The sequence below is a fragment of the Scophthalmus maximus genome, chromosome 20 (assembly GCF_022379125.1).
Source record: "Scophthalmus maximus strain ysfricsl-2021 chromosome 20, ASM2237912v1, whole genome shotgun sequence".
Taxonomy (NCBI): Eukaryota; Metazoa; Chordata; class Actinopteri; order Pleuronectiformes; family Scophthalmidae; genus Scophthalmus; species Scophthalmus maximus.
The window spans coordinates 17,733,558-17,756,520 of NC_061534.1; the positions used below are offsets into that span (position 1 = coordinate 17,733,558).

The 22,963-nt window shown below is 41.7% G+C and overlaps 1 protein-coding gene across 2 annotated transcripts in view; it reads right to left on the bottom strand.

The window, feature by feature from the left end:
* dgkb (diacylglycerol kinase, beta) overlaps positions 1-22,963 on the bottom strand; it is a 75,119-nt gene that overhangs the window by 13,788 nt on the left and 38,368 nt on the right. For both annotated transcript variants that reach the window (XM_035608990.2, XM_035608988.2), the window contains 2 exons: positions 18,659-18,723; positions 208-298 (listed from right to left, as the gene is read on the bottom strand). In XM_035608990.2, the coding sequence (XP_035464883.1) occupies positions 208-298; positions 18,659-18,723 (156 nt within the window). The remainder of the gene's footprint in view (positions 1-207; positions 299-18,658; positions 18,724-22,963) is intronic.

The following is a 22,963-nucleotide window of genomic DNA, read 5'->3' on the forward strand; positions in this document are numbered from 1 at the left end:
GAAACTATTATAAATTTGGGCTATTTATGGAACAACGATTGAACCGAATCATGTTCCGAGGCATTTTTTATTCTTATGGTTTGATCAATGTATGACTCCATAGGATTCATGTAATAATACATTAATAATAAATAGAGACAAAGGCGGTGACTACTACTTCTTTGTTTCTTTTGTCTCCACAAACAGAAAACACATGGTTTGATTTACCTCAACCTCCAGAAAGTCATGGAGCTTCTTACACGTGGCTGAAAAGGTCTCCGAAGTGCCGAACTCAAAGTACCACAGCTTATTCTTTGTTCTGAAAAAGACAAGATAACAGGTATTGCAAAGGGACCAAGAAAAAAGTTAACATGGGAGTTTTTTCCCCCTACCACATCAAAATCTGGTGCAGTCATTGGATTGCTTCTGCTCTTCTGTCTACAGTCCCTTATATGCTGTGAATGAAAAAAGGAAAAGAAACCACAGACAATTGTTTAAAGGTGTATTTGTGTATGAAGTAAAATGATCTTCTAAACTACACAGGAAATACAACTCTGATGTCCTAAATGTAATTAATCTCCAAAGAATGCATAATGTGCTTCATTAATCACATATTGAAGCATGATGATGAATAAAACACCAGTTAAGGAGCCATCTGAGGGACCACATGGGATGGCCAGTGGGTACCCATGCCCAACATTAAGGCCCTGTGAGGGGTGTAAGAGGGTAATCTACCTGCCCCTGCAATTAACAGAGGACTGGGGTGCTGCCCCGCGGGCTTCCTACAGTACACACTAAGGCTGATGATGAATGACCTTGCTGGGGTGAGTCACCATCTGTCCGTAATCTGCTTACATTCTCTCAAGGCTACAAGAATAAAATAACACCTTTTCTTTTTCCGGTAACCCCTTTTGTTATATTTTTTAGTTTTTTATTAGTGAAGCAAGATATAACGCAGCAGTCTCGGTAAAGTATGTGGTCATGATAACTATAGAATACAGGCCTTTAAAACTTAAAGGAAATCATTTGAAATTGAATATTTAACACGTACTATATTCCTGTTCTCTGCTGGAAAAGGGTGGATTGTTCTCTGAGGGTTGGGGATGAGTTGCTGCACCAGGTGAAGTGTTAAGTGAAGTGTCTCTGGGTCTTGTTGATGAGTGAGGGGAAAATGGATCGGAAGATTGACAGGCGGATTAGGGCGGGGTCCACTCTAATGCAGACGTTGTCCAGGCCTGTTGTGCTGATGAGGGAGCTGAGTCGCAAAGGAGAAGCTTTTGGTTTACCAGGAAGTTCTGACCCTCACCGATAGTCATGGTCTGGTAGAAACCGAAACAATGAGATTGTGAATACAAGCGGCCGCTATTAGCTTTCTCCGTAGGGCAGCTGGGCTCAGCCTTGGTGATAAGGTGAGTAGTTGGGTCATACGGAGGGAGCTCGGAGTAAAACCACTGCTCCTTTGCGTCAAAAGGGGTCAGTTTAGGTGGTTTGGGCATCTTTTTACAGGATGCCACATGGGCACCTTCCTTTGGAGGTTTACCAGGCAAGTCCAACTGGAAGGAGACCTAGAGCTGGAGGGGCTATATATCCCATCTGGCCTGGGAACGGCTCGAGATCCCGCAGGGTGAAGTGGAAACCATGGCCGGGGAGACGGATGTCTGGAACAACGTGCTTAGCCGGCTGCCCCTGCGACCCGATCCCAGATTAGCAGAAGAAGATGGATGGATGGGACTATATTTCTGAACGGAGCTTAATAGATAGTTATGGATGGTTATGGACTGGATCTTTAGAGGAGTTTCCTCATTGGCAGAATTGGCACAGTCCATTTCTAATATGTTATTGGGGGAAAGTTTATGGTTAGTGTTACCAACTTAGCAGTTTTGTCAATAAGATGGAAAAGAAAAACATTTTAAAGGTCGGAGAGTCACCAGTATTGCCCCACAAGTGTGAGGCTGGGCTTTCCCTCCACAGGCACATCTCCACATGCCTCTCAATCGATAGAAAAAACAGGAACAGGCGTGAATGAGCTTCGAGCTAAATACAGCCAAAATCACAGCACAGTTGTTGTCTTTAACTTATGTGTGAAGTGATTTAGATTTTTAGTTACAAAATCAGGATTTTAACATTACAGCGCAGCAGCGTCCTAATGTTTTAATTGGTTCCATTGTCTGACAACAGAAATAGAATTACATGTACATGAGAAGAGCTGTATTGGGAAAGTCGATGGGAAAAGGGAAGCAAACAGATAAAGGGCTGAAGCCAGCTCACACAAGGCTAAATGCAAACACCAGAGTCAATAAATCCGTAATGAGTCCTTTCCTAAGACCTGCTGATAACTGTCAATGAATATCACAAATATTGTTCCTATTGGAGCACAAATAAACGCATGAAACTCATACTCATGAGAGCTGGAGGAGAGGTGTGAAATGGATGTATCAGATCTGAAGAGCAGTGAGAGTGAGGGTGATGTGAACAGTGACGTACTGAATGTTAAACCTTAAGGTAACTTTCAAACCCATATGGTGGGTTCACACTGAACACGATGCAAATTGTTCACGTGAGGAGATTACATACAAAGACAATGCAAAGACCAAGTAGACGCATGCAAGTGACATGAACATCCATGTCACTTGCATCAGGCGATTCAAATGGCACCATTGGCGGGATGTGAATAACACTCGAGTTGAAATATTTAGGGAAATTCTAGGGAAATATTCCCTTTACGCGTTGTCACAAAACCAATAAGCGTTGAGATCCTCGGCGTAACTGTCGTCAGACGTTCTGACGTTGTTTCAGAAATGGAGGATAAAACTATTGTCACTATGTGGGCACCCCCAAAATTCAAGTTGCGTGCGGTGTGAACGTACCATTACTGAGCACTCACACGTATGCCTTGCTTTAATACTTGAAGGTAACCATGTCCGACGCCTGTTGCTGGCACAATTGTCATGATGACAACAGCCAATAACAGTTTCCCGCTAAGGATATACTACACATTTTGTGCTAACATGCCATGCTAGCTGTCAATGCAATGGTAAAGGGAAGTTACAGGGAATTAGCTCCACATATATGAACACATACCAGGTTCAGCAGCTGCTTTCTCTCTCCAGACTCATTTTGACGTTTGATCTCTGGCAGGACCTGTATTTGCTTTAGCATGATTTGATAGACTGGTGCCAAGTTGAGTTTTTCTCAATTTTCTTCTGTATACGCAGCGCGAACAAAGTGCATCATCAGAACCACGATGCAATTCAGCGACATCATCCTATTCAAAGTGCAGGAACAGCATTTCCGTTGAAGCCTCCAACAAGTACATGTGAGTGCTCCGCTATTAACAACATTTAAAACATAATGCAACGTCAATATGATTACCCCAGTCACATACACTGTACATACACAAACCAACACCCCAGAGCTGACCCCAGAGCTGCAGGACCCAAACCCGTCACTATTATTGTTATTATTGATATTAATATTCATATCATCACTAATAATAACAACAACATAATTGTATTTTTTTATTATAAGTATCAGTCTGGTAGAGATTACAGCGGCGGTTGTACAACTGTCCTCTCTCTCTCTCTTCTCTCCTACTGTCTCTCCTCCCACCCTCTTTCCTCCCACCTCTCCTCTCTTCCTCATTTCTCTCCTCACCCCAACCGGTCGAGACAGATGACCGCCCACAACTGAGTCTGGTTCTGTCAGAGATTGTGCTTTGCTCATTGTGGGATTGTTGGGTTTTCCCTGTAATATTGTAATATTGACCTCACTATGTAAAGTGCCTTGAGACAATGTATGTTGTGATATGGCGCTATACAAATAAAATTGAATTGAATTGAATTGAACACAGTTTATGTACAATGGGAAATTTGATTTTTTTTTCTTTCTAGAAAACTGTTCACAATAACACAATAGCAGTGACAGTTTTCCACTCACTCCAGGTCTGAGGTGAATTATTTAATGGAAAATCATTCATCTCAATTTTTTATGGCAAACCTCATCTAAGTGAACAGAGAGCAGCCAGTCTCATAAAAAGTGGTAAATAAGTATTTAATGGTTAGTGAAGTAAAGTTCTTCACGTTCATGATTTCAGGTGAATTCTCTACAGAAGCACACATCCCAGATGGCTTTTGATCTTTCCAACAAGCAACAGACAAGAACAGACAATTTATCTCAAAGCTTCAAGGACAGAAAAAAAAAAAACCCACCTACAACAGTGCTGACAGCTGCAGAACTGAAGACGGTAAAAAATGTCCGTCTCTTAGCTGGAATCAAAGCACTGCAAGAGGGACGTATTAGTATAAGCAGAGTAACAATCACTGAATTATTGATTTCCTCATTAGGACTTTTGTCAGGACCATTTAGCCACTTTATAAATGAGCTTTCATTAGGGTACTTGCAAGGTAGCTCAACTCGCAGTTGATTTATAATGTGCAACATGGTCAATAGCAGAGGGATGGGGAGCAGAGGGAGGTGGGAAGAGGCAGGAGGGCGACAGGGCCAGGCTGAGAGGCTTTCCACAACAACACATCCTTACTGTACATCTCCTCCTGCTCCGTAGTCCGGAGGGAAAACCCAGGTGAACACGGGAACATAGGTCTGGACAATTTTGCAAACAAACAAATGAAAGTGGCTACTTTGAAAAGCATATTCAAAACTCTTGGTTGGGGATTGATGGAGAGAATGAATCCAGATATGAAGAATGTATTGGATCCTTTGACTCTCTGCCATGCTTTGTTAAAGCTGGTTTTGGTACATTCAAGATCTGTTTAGACTGAGCGCAAAGTGTGTTTAAGAAGTTACACAACCACATACAAAGTATTACTCGTGAAATAAAACATTAATAATGCATTGTTTAGGATTCACTTTGCTTACCCAAGCCATCTACAACCTCATACTCAACTGTAAGACAAATAATCAACTTCCCTAAAGGAAGACATACATAGCCAGCAACATGATTGAGTTATGGCATACTTCTGTTTTATTTCTCACAGAACTTTTGGCAAAATGTTTTATGGTCAGCACCCTTCAAACAAGCAAAAAAACACATTGAACTGTAAACTGTTAATTAAATAATAATAAATTAACACAAAAATATGATGCTGGAATGTCGTTCAATGCTAAGTAGATATATAAATAGGCATTTATTTGGTATGTTTACTGTAATGTATCGGATCGGATTTGATTTCCTATTAATTCCGATATCCGATCCAGTCATTTTGGCCAATATCGCCCCAATACCGATATGGAATATCGGATTGGAAAATCCCTAATCTCTACTGTAGAACCACATGTCTCTGAAACAATCTCACTCCTCCGGTACTTTAGTGATTTTATCAAGAATCTCTAAATGTTTTCAACAAATGCACAGAAATAACTGAAGGAAATAAAGAATATAAGTTTAATTCAATCAAACACTTCTAATACGTTTAAATGGCCAATTAAGAAATATTAAACTTGCTGTGGTTAAAGCAGTAAAGTAGTCTGGCTTAATTTATGAAGTAATATGATTGATTCTGACATCAGCTGCTTTATACTGTAGGAAAAGCTTCTCCTTCGGGTCATTAAGTCCCTACAGCCATGTGAAGGCAGAAGGACATGTATGTTAATTAATCTGCACCCTCATGCCGACAAATCTGCTCCTTAATCCTTTGCATCATGAAACTTATTCCAGCTGTGCCTAATTGCACATACACGAGATGAACACTGAAAAGGCATCAGATCAATGAGATCATATAGAATAGCTTCATCAAATTATAATTTTTTCATTATTTATATATTTATTTGTTAGAAAAACAGCAACATGTCATGTGTGCCCTGCAACATCCAGGCAAATATCGCCCCCCCAAAGCTGCTGACTTTTTGTTTGTTCAAGTATGATGTCATGTCAATGGTGTTGAGTATAAAGAGAGGACACCATTCTGATTTAAGCCAACAAAAAAAATAAAAAATCTGTTCTGCATGGGTCTGAAACAGTTATAAGAAAATAGGATGTTTGTAGGATCACCTGAGAGAAAAATCTACTCCACATCTAGGAAACCTTTATATTGAATATTCATGTGATTTTCATTACATTTTACAAACAGACTACAGATTTCAAACAGAAATACAGTCCAGCAAACCAAACTGCTCTCGGCGTAACAGAAGGCAAATCCATGAAACTGACGTACCTTTAAGAACAGATACAGTAAGAGACAACATCTAACCGTCCTGTCGATTCCCACCACTTAACCTAACAAGCGAACCATGGCAACAAATCACCTCATATCCCCGTTCATTAGGTAATTAGGAGCATCTCATTGGCTGAATCAGATTGTCGTTTGTTATCTGCCGACTGATGCTGAACACCGGACTTGTCAGACAGACTGAATGTGAGCAGAGTCTTCAACAGTGGGCATCTTGTCCCTGGATTCATAGGTAGTCCTTTGATGATACTTATAAGGTGGATTAGAAGGAACCTTACCGTATGGTAAGTGCAATAAAAGTGAACTTAAGTGTCAATTTCCTTAAACTGTTGGCTTAGATTGAGATCCTGCATCCGTCCATCAACGTCTCAGAAGTTCATTCATTAGATTTCCTGTAAGAGTTTTTTGTTTCTATGAAGGAAGCAGCAGTGCCCTGTACACAACAGGTTCCTTCAATCCTTCAAGTATCCACAAGGCCTCTAATGTGATTCTACCTGCAGTGTATCAATGCAAATCATGCTGCAATAATAACTATAGCGGTGTGTGCAAGCGAGATCAGCTGTTGTAGTCACAGCTGGCAGGCCGAAAGAAAACAGTGGCTCAGATTTCCAGAGCTGCTCAGGTGTCATTTACAGTATTTGCAAAAACAAATCATGAAACAAAACTGAAAGAAGAGGGCCAACACAAATTGTGTGACCAAAAAACAAAGAGCTTTTAAAAAAAACAAAAAACATCACAAACCAAAAGAGGAAAAGGTATGGAATATGGAATATGAACAACACACCAATGTTCATAAAGACTTCGCTGCTTGGTGACCATATTAAAGGATGTCTGAGGTGATAAGCTTCAGTGTAGTGTCGCTGTCTTGAGGCCACAGCACCTTCAGATGCACCCCCCCCCCACACCTCTGACACTTAATCGAACCCACATGATCTACGACCTTATTTTCACACTAATTTCTTCTTGATCAGAGGTGATAAATATCACATTGACATAACCAACTCTTTGTGCATTGCATCAATGCGCTGTTTTGTTTAACATGACACCGCTTGGAGCGCTGCGACTCCGACTGGCAGTTTGACAAATGACCCAAGTTGGCATTGTCTTGCCTTCAGAGATGCAGAAAGCAGTTTGAAAAATGTATTTCCTTCTTTCCTCTGGTGTTTTTACTATTGATAGAAGTATAAAACATCCAACATCTTTAGGAACAAATACAACAACTTAAACAACTGAACCATAACTCGCTAATTTTCACACATTTTTAACCAAGCTGCTGTGGAGGCAGAAAAGATCTCAGTACTTGATTTAATTAAGCTGCTTTCAAACATTTCACTGAACTTTTCTGGAGAGGCTGTATATGAGAACGCAAATGTTGCGCAACACTTTTGGAAAATGTCAGGGTGAGTCCATGTGAGAAAACAGGTACGTCAGCAAATCTCCAAATTATTCATGGCAAGCGAGTGGGCATCCCCTCGCCTGAATGTTCCTGAAAATGTTCCTGCTGTTGTGAAGGCGTCTGATGTAGACTATCCCCAGCTGTGTTCTTCATATGTGAACGGCAAACCAATAGAAAATGTCCAGAAAACTGGATCCATACAATTCATGTCTGGATACAATGATCTCTATAGAAACCTAACCAAATTGTTTTAGTCCCTAAACGTAAGCAAACGTGACTGTTCCAAAACCTTCACAGTGCGTTTAGCCAGGGTGCGATTTGTGAAAAAATCAGAGAGGGGATGGCTCGAACCCCTGACCTCCGCATGGGAGATGGGCGCTCTACCAAGGGAGCTTAAAATCATGATTGCTAGCATTAGCTGCTAGCACGTTTCTCAACATGTCCGTGAGGTCTTAACACACTGCACTGCACGCACTCGACTGTCTGGCCACCGTTACACATGCACAACAAAACTTTAAATCTCCCTTCCAAATATTCGTGCTTGGTGACATTCTGAAAAGCCGTGCAGTGGTCAAGGCTGATGGAACCAGGATCATTAGGTAAATCATCTATTGTCTCACGAACCCGAGCGCTGACAGTGGGTTGTCCATTTAGGATTTTATCGTTATATCACACTATAGACTGTTCACGTTACAGCACTTTACTTAGTTTAAAAATGTATATATTAGGAATTTTGTATGGTCTATTGGTGAAGTAGCATTGATCACTATGAGGGGAGGATACATTTTTTCCCCCATCGGGATAAAAATTAATCAGCAGAGGTTGGGATATGAAGATCAGAAGGGGGGAAATCCCACGCATCACCCCCCGGCAAATTGCCCCCTGTGTTTAAATATTCAAAATGCTGCAGATTTTCAATTGTATCATTAATAAGTATTTGGAAAAAAAGAAGTTTGGAGATATAAAAGAAAGACTCCTTTAGCTTTTACTCACAGCAATTAAGATTAAGTTATTAAAAATAATGTATTTAAATCAAAAATCTGTATTCAATATTATTGAAATATATATTATCTTTAATTGTCATGATAGGATTTTCTTCTCATTCTGCTCAGCGTGACGACTGAAGATTCTTGTGTGCACTTGAGATATCTTGTGTGTGTGTGTGTATGTGTGTGCTCCAACTGAGATGGGGGACAGGGCCACAGGTGAGATCCCTCTAAATTACACACAAGTGATCATTAATTATAGACGACACTTTGGTCACATAAAAGATTTCATCTTTAAATGAGGTCTGAGGGAGCAGCCACTACTGAGGTCCACCTCAGTGTGTGTGTGTGTGTGTGTGTGTGTGTGTGTGTGTGTGTGTGTGTGTGAGAATGAAGGCATGTGTAATTTGGTGCGCCATCACCTGTGGCCCCGTTCCCAGCTCGGCAGGAAACACACACACGTACACGCGAACACACACATAGCATGCATGCGTGTGTTGATGGGTGCATGTGTTGGTGAATCCGGCGGCCCCATCCAGCACATCGCTGGGCTTTGATGAACATACTCATTATGCTAAAGAGTGCTCCATGCCTGGGCATCCCTGTGCCTTCAAGAAAGGTTAACTCGGAATGGTTACACAGCACAGCGAGAGACTGTGGGCGCACGGGGGCAGAGCAGGCTGACAGTGTTAGATGTCTCAGGACCAAAAATAGATCTGGGTATGCAGAGCAAATATCACGGCAACATCAAGGTGCTATGACTGATGGCACCTTGATGAATTAAAAAAACTAAAACATTGCAGCAGCTTTAAATGTTATTTAATTTGTGCGGAAACATAGACTGTATACAAAAATGGATGTAGTCAGTGGGTCTGGAAAATTAAGCCAATGCGGAAGTGCCGGAGACCTGTATTATCTGGAATGACCAGCAGAGGGCGACTCCACTGTTATTTCTATAGAAGTATATGAGAAAATGTCTCTACTTCTCACTTGATTTAGAACGTCAGTAAACATTTTCCTTAGGAGTTTATGGTTCAGGCCTTAGTTTTGAAGTATTTTCTTCAATACTGCATGATGTTCATTTTTATCAATGATGGTCCATTTTAGTCAAATAGATGATAAAGCACCTAATGCATTGGAGCAGAGATACAGCATGATTGATAGCAGGTTCTGTTCAATCGGACGAGCTCTCAGTCAGACCCACCAGTTTACTGGTTCTGATGCCTAAAATTGGTGTCACTATATTGAATATGAGTTATATCATGTAATAGATATAACCATACACATGTATATTCATATTGCACATTTCCAGTTATTGTCTTTCTGTCTAATTACAAAAAAATTTACTGAACTCATTTCCATGAAAATTCGCGAAGGGTCGGGGTACGACCCAAGGAAGAATTCATGCAATTTTGGAGCGGTCTTGATAAACGGGCGGATACAGGATTTTTTTTTCACTTTCTGTAACATGGCGAGATTCAGTATTATCTTTGGCGGAGGTTTGCCCTCTCTCTTCTGTTTCTATTCTAATTTTATTTCGAGCTACATTTCCCCTTGCACTTCTTCTTTTTTGTACTGCTGTGTCTAAATCAAACTTCAATCAATCCATAAATGTACATCTTTTATTATCTTATCTTAACCTTTGCCAAAAAGTTCAGAGATGAGCAAGGAATTGAAGTGTCATCTGTGCTTCTATCTTGTATATCGAAACTGAAAATGTATTAACAGGATCAGACAAGTAATCTTGTCTGTGGCTCATTAACAACCAATCTGAAGGTAAAAGAAACAAATAAAAAAACTTTTATGAAAAAAATAAACTGTATAACAACATAAAATTGCTAATGTTCAACCCCCCCCCCCCAAAAAAATAGAGATTGGTGTGTAATTACATGGGAGATCAGCAAAAAAACATAGTATATTTTAACACGGCGATCGAGGAGGAGTGTGGATGGGGGAGGAGGTGGCGCAGCCCTCGTCACGGGCCGACTGATTGTCTGCTTTTAATCCTCGACCTCATTATCACCTCCAGGTCCGGCAGTGGCAGTAAATGAATCTATCTGCCGAGTGTCAAATCTTCACACCTTCACCCTGGTAATCACCCCAAGGTGCAAATACAGAAGATGGATAGAAAGAGGGAGATGATGGGAGGGAGAGGAGTGTGTGACCCCTGAATTTCATCAACTAAATCCTCTCATTTCATAATTAAGAAAAGCTACATGATGTTGTTTGCTTGGTAATTACAGCTGATTAAATATTCAGTTCCCTTAAGGTCAAACTGTGACAAAATGTATAGATTCGGTACATATGAGCAATGAGGAGCCATTACTGCTGCCAGATTAAAATCGAATAAATCAGTATTTGACATTTTTCTCTTTCCGATTCGTATTGAAATCTTACATGTTAATTGGTCAATTTATTTTGACCTTAAAAAAATTGGCAAAGGTTTAAAATATTTACATGAGAACAGTACAGAATCATCAAAGAAAAGTCTTTTGATACAGAGGATTTCTGGGTATACCATATTTTACTTTCTGCAGAGTCCTCGGGCTGCGGAGCTCTGTGCCTGGGGTGCGTGATTAGGGAGGTGTCTGCAGTGTGGTGCAGTCTTAAATACTGGCCAAAATAGTATCTGCTGATAAACCACATTGATCAATTTTCTATAGCATGCTATCTCGGAGCCCACCAATATCTTCGCACTCTTCTTCTCTTGCGATCCAGTGGTCTTTTTTTTCTTGGCTCTGAATTGGAGAGATAGGCATGCCCCCTGATTTGCATATAAGAAATAGAAATAAATAGGGAAATATATAAATATATAAATGTGGCATTAGGAAATAAAAGACCCCGAAAATAAATAAAGGTGGACTTATGAAATAAAACTACCCTGAAATAAATAAAACTAAAACCTATTTTATTTATTAACAAATGTATATATATTTACATGTCATTTATTTATTTATATTATTGTTACACCCCTAATTTTATATATATATATATATATATATATATATATATATATATATATATATATATATATATATATATATATATATATATATATCTCCTGTTTTCACTGGGTTTTCTTAGTCTATAAGGTTTTACAGTTAATTCCATATATATTTACAGCTTCTATTTTATGCCTTTTGTAGCAAACCAGGGGAAACAGACCAGCCAATCTGGCACAGGGGGCGGGTCCATAGGCTCAGGCTCAGATTGGGGGAGGTGATAGAGGGAGTCTATCTGCCTGTGCAAGTGCTGCAGCCACTTGGCACATGGCACTGGTCACACCTGCAGCCCATCAGGTGATCAGGGGAAGGCATTAAGAAAGCCAGCCCAAGGCCGCATGGGGGTGAGGAACAAAGGACCAGAGAGACAACACTGCAGGAGTTGTGGGGTTCAGTAAGGAGATTGGCTGGAAAAAGGACTGACCTCTCGCTCTGCTCTAAACCCCCACAGGATAACCCCTCATGAAGGCTGAGGGACCCCAGACGGGAGAATCCTGAGTTAAAGTTTGTCCTACGACCCTTTTCCTGACTTAATGTATTAAAGAACACTTTATTTTAAACTAACTGTCTCTGAGTTACCTATTTTCATTGTGAATCTGGTTTTCAAGTCCCCTGGGTTGCTACATTTTGGTGGAGAATATGGGCATTTCTGTTCTGTCGCTAAAGATTCACAATGAAATTGGTAGAGGAGAGAGACACAGCTAGTGCTATGGAGAGTGCCTTAGCCCAGCTTGTCCAAACCCAAAGCCTGGTGGCCTTACAAGATGCTATGACTGCGCGAGGCCAGCATTTGATGAAGCCAGAGAAGCCTACAGAGCCCAGTTAAGTGCTGACCAAACAAGGTGGTGAAGATGATATCGAGGCTTATCTTGAGGTGTTTGAAAGAACAGCAGAGAGAGAGCGTTGGCCTAAAGCAGAGTGGGCAGGCATCCTGGCCCCTTTCTTAAAAGGTGAAGATCAAAAAACCTTTCGGGACCTCACATTCCATGATGTGAATAATTACGATGCATTGAGGCGGCCATTTTAGCTCATTATGGCCAGAATCTCCAGACAAGGGCACAACAGTTCCATTCCTGGATCTATGACGGCGCTGCCCCAGTACGACCACAGGTTGCTGCACTGATGTGCCTGACACGCGGCTGGCTAACCACCGGGGATGGACCCCCAGCCCTTGACCGGATTGTGATGGACAGGTGCATTAGAACTCTCCCAGCAGATGCAAAACGACATGCCTCCCAAAGCAGCCCCCAGACAGTGGATAAACTGGTAGCGCTGTTGGAGAACCACCAGGTCACAGTGGAGCTTATGCAAAGGAGCCGGATGGAGAACCCATGTCCAAGCCGTTCTGACCCCAGAGGAGACAAGACAAGGCGGAAGAAGGGGGATGTGGAAGCACCAATCAACCCTACACCACCCAGGTGGGGCAGCCTAGGTCAACCCCACGGCGTCGGTCTCTGGTGAATCACGACCGCCAGAGATGTTGGTAGAAAAGTTGCCAGTACCATTGTTGATAGGGCGGGACTGCCCTATATTTTGTGGGACAACAGGACCAGGGGCCCAGGAGAAGAAGTACGAGAAAGAAACCTCTGAGAAACCAAAAAGCAAAGTTGGTACATACCTGTGCAGCACCCTCGGGGCCCTCCCTTTCCTCTGAAGAGGAAACCGATTAAGAAGCTCGGGTCCCTGCAGAGGCCCTGGGGAAGGAGGACCCGGGGCCAGACAAGACCTCATCAGATGAAGTTTTTCTGAGGTTTTTCCTGAGTTTCGCCATGCTGAAGGGTTAAAGGGGGCTGGAAAATGGCAGTTTGGGACCGGCCAGTTGGAGGTGGCCAACTTGGAACACGCCAGACAAAACCTAGTGGTCGTTGAAGGGAAACGTGTGGAAGGGGTGAGACAACTTAGTTTTCCACATTTTTCAGTAAAAAAGGGCCTCTTGTATAGGGTGGTTAAGCGGGGTGAACTCTTTGTTGATCAGCTGCTTTGTAGAGCAGTTTAAAGGGCCTATATTATGCTCCAGGCACCTTTTCTGCCTGCCTCCACGTATATTTGGTTATCTGGGGTGTCTGCCAGCCCACGGAGAATGAGAAGAAAACAATGAGTCGTTGATTCGTGGTTTGGGTTGGCCGTGCAGACGGTCTGTAAACGAGCCATTCACAGCCCGGGCTCAAGTGACGTGAGTTGACTCCTGCTACTGGGGTAACCACGCCCCCAACCTGAGCAGCACCACCCCCCTCGCGGCCGGCCTGCGAAGCTCGCGCCGGCCGGTGTAGCCAGACGCGCGGCCAGCCGGGGTAGACTCGCGGCCGGCCGGCGTAGCTAGACTCGCGGCCAGTCAGGGTAGCGGTTGTCACATGCGACTGTTGTCATAGCAGCGCAACGCCGTAGTTGCGCAGCAGACCCGGGGAGGAGCGAGGCGGGGGTTTGCAGTTCATGAATGGAGGGGGGCGAGATGTGACCAGGAAAGCGCTGGACTCGACCATAGTCTCACAGGGCTGTTCATACAGAAAGAGGAGGGTGCTGTGTGTCTTGATCCTTGAGGTGTTTTAATGATACTAATAATAATATATTTAATTTTTAAAGCGATTTCATGGACCCAAAGCGCTGGTTCAAAACAAAAAACAAAAAAGTGGGACGGGGGGAGCTAGGGATATGCAGAGGAAAAGAGGTGGGTTTTTAGGCGTGACTGAAAGGTGGTGACGGAGTCGGAATCATGGATCTCTTGGGGGAGGGAGTTCCACAACCTGGGAGCAGCCCTGGAGAAAGCTCTGTCTCCCAAGCTGCGGAGCTTGGTTTTGGGGGTGGAAAGGAGACCGGCAGAGGTGGATCTGAGGGACCATGTGGGTTGGTAGGGGGAGAGGAGATCAGTGAGGTATTGGGGAGCAAGATGGTGGATGGCTTTGAAGGTGAGGACCAGGACCTTGATTAATTCGGTGGGAGACAGGGAGCCAGTGTAGTTGTTTTAGGACTGGGGTGATGTGGTGCCAGGATTTGGTGTGGGTGCGGGCGGCTGCGTTCTGGACCAGTTGGAGTTTTTTGATGGAGCTGGGGCTGATGCCAAGGAGAAGAGAGTTGCAATAATCTAAACGTGAGGAGATGAAGGCGTGAATGAGTCGTTCTGCGACGGGGGGTGTGAGTGAGGGTCTGATGATGCCCAAAGGTTGAGACGGCCGGTGTACGGGGGCAGCGGCAGCAGAAGACAGGAGACGGAGAAGCGACGAACAGACAGCGCCAGCGTCCTCTCGCGTCTGTTTGGAGCGTGAGCGTCAGGGACAAGTATACAAGTGACATTGAATGGCAAAGACATGTAGTGCACACACCTGAAAATCAATGTAACTTGTGTAAAAGGGGGCATAATATGGGCCCTTTAATAAGACCCTCAAACAGATGCTGAGGAGAGTTATTGATGTGGATGGGAAAAATTGGGACCAACTAATTCCTTTGTCTTGTTTTCCATACGAGAAGTTCCCCAAGCTTCCACAGGTTTTTCGCCGTTTGAGTTGCTGTATGGACGGAGACCCAGAGGCATGCTGGATCTGGCTAAAGAGGCTTGGGAGCAACAACCATCGCCCCACTGCTCCGTCATAGAGTATGTGGATCAGATGCAAGAGAGGATGGCTAAAATATGGCAACTTGTACAGGAGCATATACAGCAAGCACAACAAGCCCAGGCCCAGGCCTACAAGTGGAATGCTCAAGTGCGGAAGTTCCAGCCTGGTGAGTTTGTCCTTGTCCTCATACAAACTGCAGAGTGCAAGTTCCTGGCAAAGTCGCATGGGCCCTATGAGGTGGTGGAGAAAGTAGGTGGGGTCAACTACAAGGTGAGACAACCGGGCCAAAGAAAATCCTGCCAGATTTACCACATAAACCTTCTTAAGAAATGGCATGCCTCTGATTGTGTGCCGATGACATTGTTAACAGCTAAAGGCCAAGGTTCTGACTCTTCACAGGTACCTTTAGGCTCTCAGCTGACCCCTGTCCACCGCCAAGACCTGGTAGAACTGACCAGTCAGTTTAAAGATGTCTTCTCCAACCGACCTGGCCAAACTAAGGTAATCCAACACCATAAAATCACCGAACCAGGAAAAAAGGTGAGGCTCCGGCCCTACCGTATCCCAGAGGCCCAGAGGGCAACCATTAAAGAAGAGGTGAGAAAGTTGTTGGAAATGGGTGTTATTGAAGAGTCACGTAGTGCCTGGTCCAGCCCAATTGTTCTGACTCCCAAGCCGGACGGCACTGATAGATTTTGCAATGATCTTAGAAAGTTGAATGAAGTCTCTAAGTTTGATGCCTACCCCATGCCTAGAGTGGATGAGCTAATCGAGCGATTAGGCCCTGCCCATTTTGTGTCTACTCTTGATCTTACCAAAGGATACTGGCAGGTTCCTCTCACAAAGGAAGCCAAGGAAAAGACAGCCTTTTCTACTCCAGATGGCCTGTATCACTACAAAGTGCTGCCCTTTCCATGGACTGGACCTCCCACCTTGGCCACCTGGGAACGGTCCTGGGAGCTCTACGACATGCTGGCCTGACAGCCAATCCCAAAAAGTGTCATCTGGGCCTTGTAATAAGTGACGTATATTAGACGTAAGTTGCAAAAACATGAAAAGAATTATTCTACAGTGGAAAAAGAATGACACTTATGCAGACTTGTTCCTGGTGAAATGTAGAGTATATATTGAGACGAGCCGCACTTTGCTTCCAATGTCACTGATGTTCCTGAGAAAAAGCTTCCGGCTGCAGGAAAATGACACTGTGATAAGTTGCAATATATTTCCAATGGACACAAGCCCTTTGGACAAATCCAACAAAATCTATGCTACCTTGAAAAACTATAATCATGCATTATTGAATTGGCAAGGATAGTGTGTAATAGAGAGATCCTAAACCCATTCCCCCTCATGAATTATTAATTGAATTCAAATAACAGACAGAATAATTTTCTTAAAATATCTCAATCATTTTTCACAAGGCCTTAAAATGGGGGTAAAACAACAGAGATGCAGTCCATGTATCCAACGTGACGGAATCTGCGTCTAACAAACTACTGAAAAAAGAAATTTGGTTATCAACACAGGTTGATAACTACCCATTAATTTCTTTGTTACAGTAACGTCACAGTCTCTTCCGTTTGTTAGCATTTCTCTCCCATTGTGGTACATCCCTCATAACCATCAGTAACTATCATATGGAGAGACGTTTGTTCGAAATCCCCTTCACTTCCCTTTGGACGGTTTCGCCGGCGTATCTGCATATGACATAATGAGTACAAATGGGATTATTAGTGGACTGTGTGTCATCAGTCTGACTGATCCATGTTGTCATACTAGCCAAGCAAATTCAATCAGGCCTGCAATTACTCCCTGGCTCTAGTGGAGACATATTGGAGACGTTAAATATTGATGGAAACATAGATGCCACATTGTTCTTCTACAAAGGTGAACGCGCCCCATTGAGGTAATAACAAATGCTAAATATGAAGATCCATTCGTCACGTTGAGCTCCAGAGCATCTACTGTACACACCAGTCTGTTATTATGAAGCAGAGGTTCTGCAAATGCATGGTAGTTTTTTTTTTTTAACTGGGATCAGTGTGATTTCATACTTTTTTTCCAATTATGAAATTTATAAGTAAATTTACAATTTAGACTCATTTTTTCATCATCATCATGCCATCATTGGCAATAAAAATGTAAAAAAGAGGGAGAGTTTATATTATTCAAGAAACCCTGAGAATTACTCAGCCTCATCTTTAGGACATACAGCACACGTCTTCTCAAGTAATAGAATCTTCAACATAGAAAGTAACACAATAAACCAAATCACTGGAAGAATTTAGATTCTGAACGTGTTTTTTTTCTTCTTTTTTTCTTAACATTTCAATAATCTCAATGTTGCAATACTTTGCAAATTATGAGGAATGACAGACACGTGCCCCTTCAGCTTCAATGTTTGTGCCAAGAGCTGTATTTAGAAACTACTACAGGCGGACACTACAGTTGGCCCTTGTAACGTACAAATTTCTGACAAATATAGTCTTGAAATGTAAAAAGAAAAATAGGATAAAGATTATCGGGGATAGCAGAGACCAGAGTATGATAACTAGTACAGAGAGGAACATCTGTTTTAATTCAAAACCAACATACAACAACAGGTAGCGGGTTGTAAGTTGTCAAAATAACAAACGTGAAATAGCTTTTTGGTATGATTTTGAAGGACCATTCACAGTAGCAAATAGCAATGGTTCCATAAGAAATTGTTGCAGCCAATCAAGAAAAGGTGCACAATACTGAAACACCACTCACTTTTTAACCATGGCGTTAAAATCATGTGTGTCTTGTCTCAGCTCTGTGTGTCTTACAGACATCTTTTTTTATAATGATGGTCTAATAGGAAAATGTGTTTTGGGCCACAGGAGATTTTCTTGTTGCAATACAGTCATTGGTCACTGGGATAAAGTGGCAGCAAGGTTGATCTATAATTTCATCCATTGATGACTCAAGGCGTGCCTGAGGCCTACAAAATGGTACCGACAACACGATAAGAATGAGCTCGTTCAAGGGATTCACCGCATGAGCATTGTCAATTCCCCTGGAATTCCAAAGATGGTTGACAATGACATAACATCTCATGTATTTTCTTTGATTTTACACTTTTTAAGTATTGAACTGCTGCATTTAACTTCAATCAGGTCAGGGTCAGTTGTCGTTGCAGACTAAATGGACATCAAGCGACAACTTTTTTATGACCTATCAAAATTAAATATATTTTGGTTTTAGATAGAAATAATCACTACATCTTTATAATGTCAACCTAGGTCCCTTTTCTGACATTTCAATATCTGCCACTGTCAGAGAAAAGGGAAAACCCTGGAGCAGAAGGTCCCCATAATGCACCTATTACGATGGGCTGCCAACTGCCATAAAAATGACGAAGAAGGGTATACAACCAATCACGTTGTGATATCTTATCGTGTTGTGGCCCTACAACAGGGTTGCAACGATAGCTAGTTGACACGCTACCCTGTGTCTCTGCTGTTCGCTGTTGGGTTCATACATTAACAGTTCTATTCTGGTTAAAAAAAAAAAAGAAGCAAACTGGCCACAAACATACCTGCTGTTAAACTTCTCAGGATGCTTCTCCCTCATGACGTGGAAGCGATGTGCGATGGAGGCGTCCTGAAGGAAGAAATCAAATCATTATTTCAGGTTAGATTACATCACGAGAAATGCATCCGTCTTTACTGCTGTACTGTACTACTCCTCAAACTTAATGTATGTACCTTTTGCCTCAGTTTATAATTATCATGATTCAGGATTTCAATTTATTAGCCCACCAACATTTGGAGCTAACATGTAAAGTTACTGAACACACACTAAAATGAAATGCTTTTACATCCAGGATAATCAACTTTCTCAACTCCTGAAACACTGCAGTCACACCTTGTGTGTCCCTTGTGTATATTTCTATAAGATGAAAGTGGCAGGAGGGTTGAGTCTGGGATGGAGAGGTATTGACAGAAACCCTGAACAGCACGCCGTCTACAAACGGGCTAATTAATTAAACGCAGTGTGAGTAATCACAGCTCCCAACTTACCTACAGGATGCTGCTGACACCCTAGCAACCCAGTTGTTATCTCTCCCTCCCTTCCTCAACATCTCCTCTTTCTGTCTTTCGTTTCATGTCACTCTGGACCTCTCTCTCACCCTGTCTGATTTTCTCCCTCTCTCTTACTCTCTGTCTGTGTTTGTGACCTAGTGCAAAAAAGTGTAGCATCCGAGTTTATGGTGTTAAGGCAATACAGTTCATGTTACATATGTTAGTGTGATGCGACTGACGGAAACACTTCACCACTATGTTAACACCAGTAAAACTGTAGTATTTAAGCTTGAATGCATATAATCAGGTACTGTTTATTAACAGTTTAGTAAACCCATGTGATGTACAGTAGTTTTTAATGTACACACGCTCCTCTTAAAGATAGTCAAGATTAGACTGCTTTGTGTTACAGATTGATTTAGATGTCTGACAATCTGACAATTATTTTGATCAAAGCCAGAATCAGAGTCAATCTTTTTGAAGCAGCTACAGGTATTGTTTCAACTGTAGGTGTCGTGTGTGCGTTTTCTTCTCCTGTCTTCTCCAGGTTCCCTCCCTCCTCCCAGCTGTGCTGCGGTGACAGTTCACACCTGTACAAGGTTTTGTAATGAAGGACTGGAGCTTGAAAGCGGCTGGAGAACCTACAGACCATACCAGTTTATCATGTGGCAGCGTGTGTGCTGTGTGTGTTTTTGCGAACTGGGTTCGGTAGGTTACTTCCTTTGTTGAAAGCATGAATAATGTTCTTTATATTTGGGTTAGCACTCACTAACTTTAGCTGTTTTCAGACATGAATTCCGGAAAATGTAAGTGTCATCTGATCATTTTCCGGAGTTTGAGCGCAGCAGGAGATTGTCCAGGTCAGTCGCGTTCACAACAGCGGGAAAATCTCTGCGGCGTCTGGATAGAGCATGCAGGAGGCATGACATGACAATAATTAAGATGCGCAAAGCAGTGTTTTTTTTCATCAACACGCCCACTCACTCGCTGTGAATCTTCCAGAGATTTTCTGGCTGTATTCTCAGCATCGAAGCATCGAGTTAAGCATTTTGACCAGCGCCGTCTTGTGCTTTTTCGCAACCGGGCATAGAATTCGAGGTCGGTCTGACTGCGAGCTAATCAACTCTCAGTCATAAGGATGAAGAGGAGGGAGGGTTACAGCTAATTACACCAGTTATAGACTTCATTTACGGCAATCCTTCCTTTATGAATTGAGAAAAATCACCTTCTAGTGAAGCTACATAAAATATTTACAAAGCAATAGGATCATTTTAAAATAAACACAAAGAAAAACCAAAACACTCCTTTTTCTTGGCTGGTGAAAAGTTGATGTTTTGGAGATACATGGCTTCCACAGAAAAATGTAATCACAATGGATTCAGAGTCAAAATAATGAGAAAGCTTATCAATGCCAGGTGAAAAAGTCTGTGATCAGATTTCATCAGAATATATACTGATTCTGATCACATGTTAATACATGGTGAAGTGTTAGTTTATAAGTATTAACCATGTGTGTATCATTTGCTAAATGATTTTGTATCTGTATCATTTGCTAAATGATACAGATACAAATTAAATTATCTGTCTCTATCTCTGGCTGTTTTGCTGTAATAACTTACATATTGGATGTTTAATATATGACAAGAATACAAATATTATATTATATTAGTCAACTTTGTCATTAAGTTTGCACACAATTTCATCAACGGATTGTCTCAAGAAAAAAACTAGACAGGGAATAGACAAAAGTTTTCCAGCTCTGAAAACATCTCAAGAAAGAATTGGAGAAAGTTGATGTAAACTTTTATGGGGGGGGGCTTGTTCCTCTGGTCCCTCCACTGAAGCAATCTGTTTTGACCCACTCCATTTTGAGTGGCACCATTGGAACGGCACCGACAGGGAGGACCCCCTGCTAGCTCTCTGTACTGAAATTTAGAAGAAGCCAAAAAGAGAAAAATCAATGGCGCTTCTCTTGATGTCTCTTCAAGATGCTGTAAGCCAAAGACCAAAAGGATTCCTCAAGATCCCTGCAGACTCGCCTCACGCCTCCAATACGAGCCAGAGAGGTAAGATGATGGATGTATCTAAGAGACTGTATCTTGATTTTCTTACAAACAGAAAATAGCTGCAAACAAGAGAGCAAAAGCAAGGGAAGGTTGTCTCCCCTTTGGTTTGGGTTCTATTATCTAAGATCTGTACAAGTGGAGCTGTGGCTTTGCAACAGTAAACAGCGATTTCAAGCAACGGAGAGTGGATATAGCATTTTGTTTTCTACAATGATGCCACGTTTGTGTGCTTTAAGCTGTAAAAACTGCCACTTTGAAATCAATTTAAAAAAATATGTGATTTATATATTCATAATTTCTATTGAATATTTTTTTCAACATAGATTTATATAAAACATAGCATACATACAATTGATGAGCCTCGGTCCACATATAACATATTTTTCATTTAAACTTGCTTAGAAACCTTAACTTTGGCCAGTGGTCTGTACCATCATATCAGATTTTGGGGGTGAACATGAATAAGGAACAGTTCAACCAAAGGTTGACTTTGACTAATTGGATTGTTTCAAATTGGTTTGGATGGTTTTCATAAGCCTCAAGAAGTATTTTCGATTTTTATTTGGAAAAAGCAAATTTTTGTTTCACAAAATTATCTGTTTATTTTCTTTTAACTAGCCCTTTAGTCATTTTGTGACCCCTAATATTTACCGTGGCACAACATCGTTTTCAGTCGATTGTACAATAATGCAGAATCTTTGGCCTATTTACCTGTACAAACTAAGCCAAACGAAAAATGTTGATTCCACCAACCTCCAGTGTTTTAAAGCGTCAACCTGCTGCTGAGATGGAGAGGTGTACTCCATTACAGACATTAATGTTGGGTGTGGCTACAGAAGAAACCAAATTGTCAAGACATAAGTGAGAGAATGCTTTCACTCTGGTATCAAATAAGAGCTGTTTCAGGATTTTGTGTTTTTTTTGTGTTTTAGTTTTATACATTTTTCTATCTGTAGTATTTAGTAACAAAAACTTTTTTTGTTTAAAAAAGTGGGTTCATTCATTCAATTTCCACCAAAATCCTTAACTCCATGGTGACAACACGGAGCAAGAAGATTGGTTCACCTCAGTAAATAAATTCACAAACTTTGGCACTCGAGTGTGTTTACAACATTTGAACTGAAAATCCTCCACTGAAGAGATATGAACTCGTTTCAGTTTGAGAGGTTGTTGCTTTTGGGCAATGGAGCTCAAGTAGAGCTCAAGAATCAAGAATCAAAATCATTAACACAACTTTTTTAGGTTCAGTGTTCACTCTTGGCCTTGGACAATGCAGCTCAGCAAACAACATCAACACAAGTTACATTCATTGTGCCTGGTCTGGATCTTTCAACTACATTGTTTGATCTTCATATGCAGATGGCATAATTTGTCCAGGGTTCATCTGTTTAAATTTACATTTTGACATTTCATGTTGAGGTGTATTCTTGAGAATAACTCCATTGAGTGGTATAATAAAAACCTGAGAACAGCTATTAAAGGGACCTTGTGGTAATTCTCAGTTTTTAAGCAAACATGGTTGCGAAGTCCTCACAGTCTCAGAAAATAATTTTTGTTTTGTTTTATTCTTCACACCAACACCAACAAATGTCGGACAAATTTACATCTTAAATCTTGACCTCGCGGCATTGGGATGTCTTTAGCTCACTCCCCCTCTCTCTCTCCCCCTAGCTGCCCTCAAATAATTACCAATGTAAAAACGTGGCACCCAAATTAATACAGGACATGTGTAATGTCCTCTCATAGCTCAAA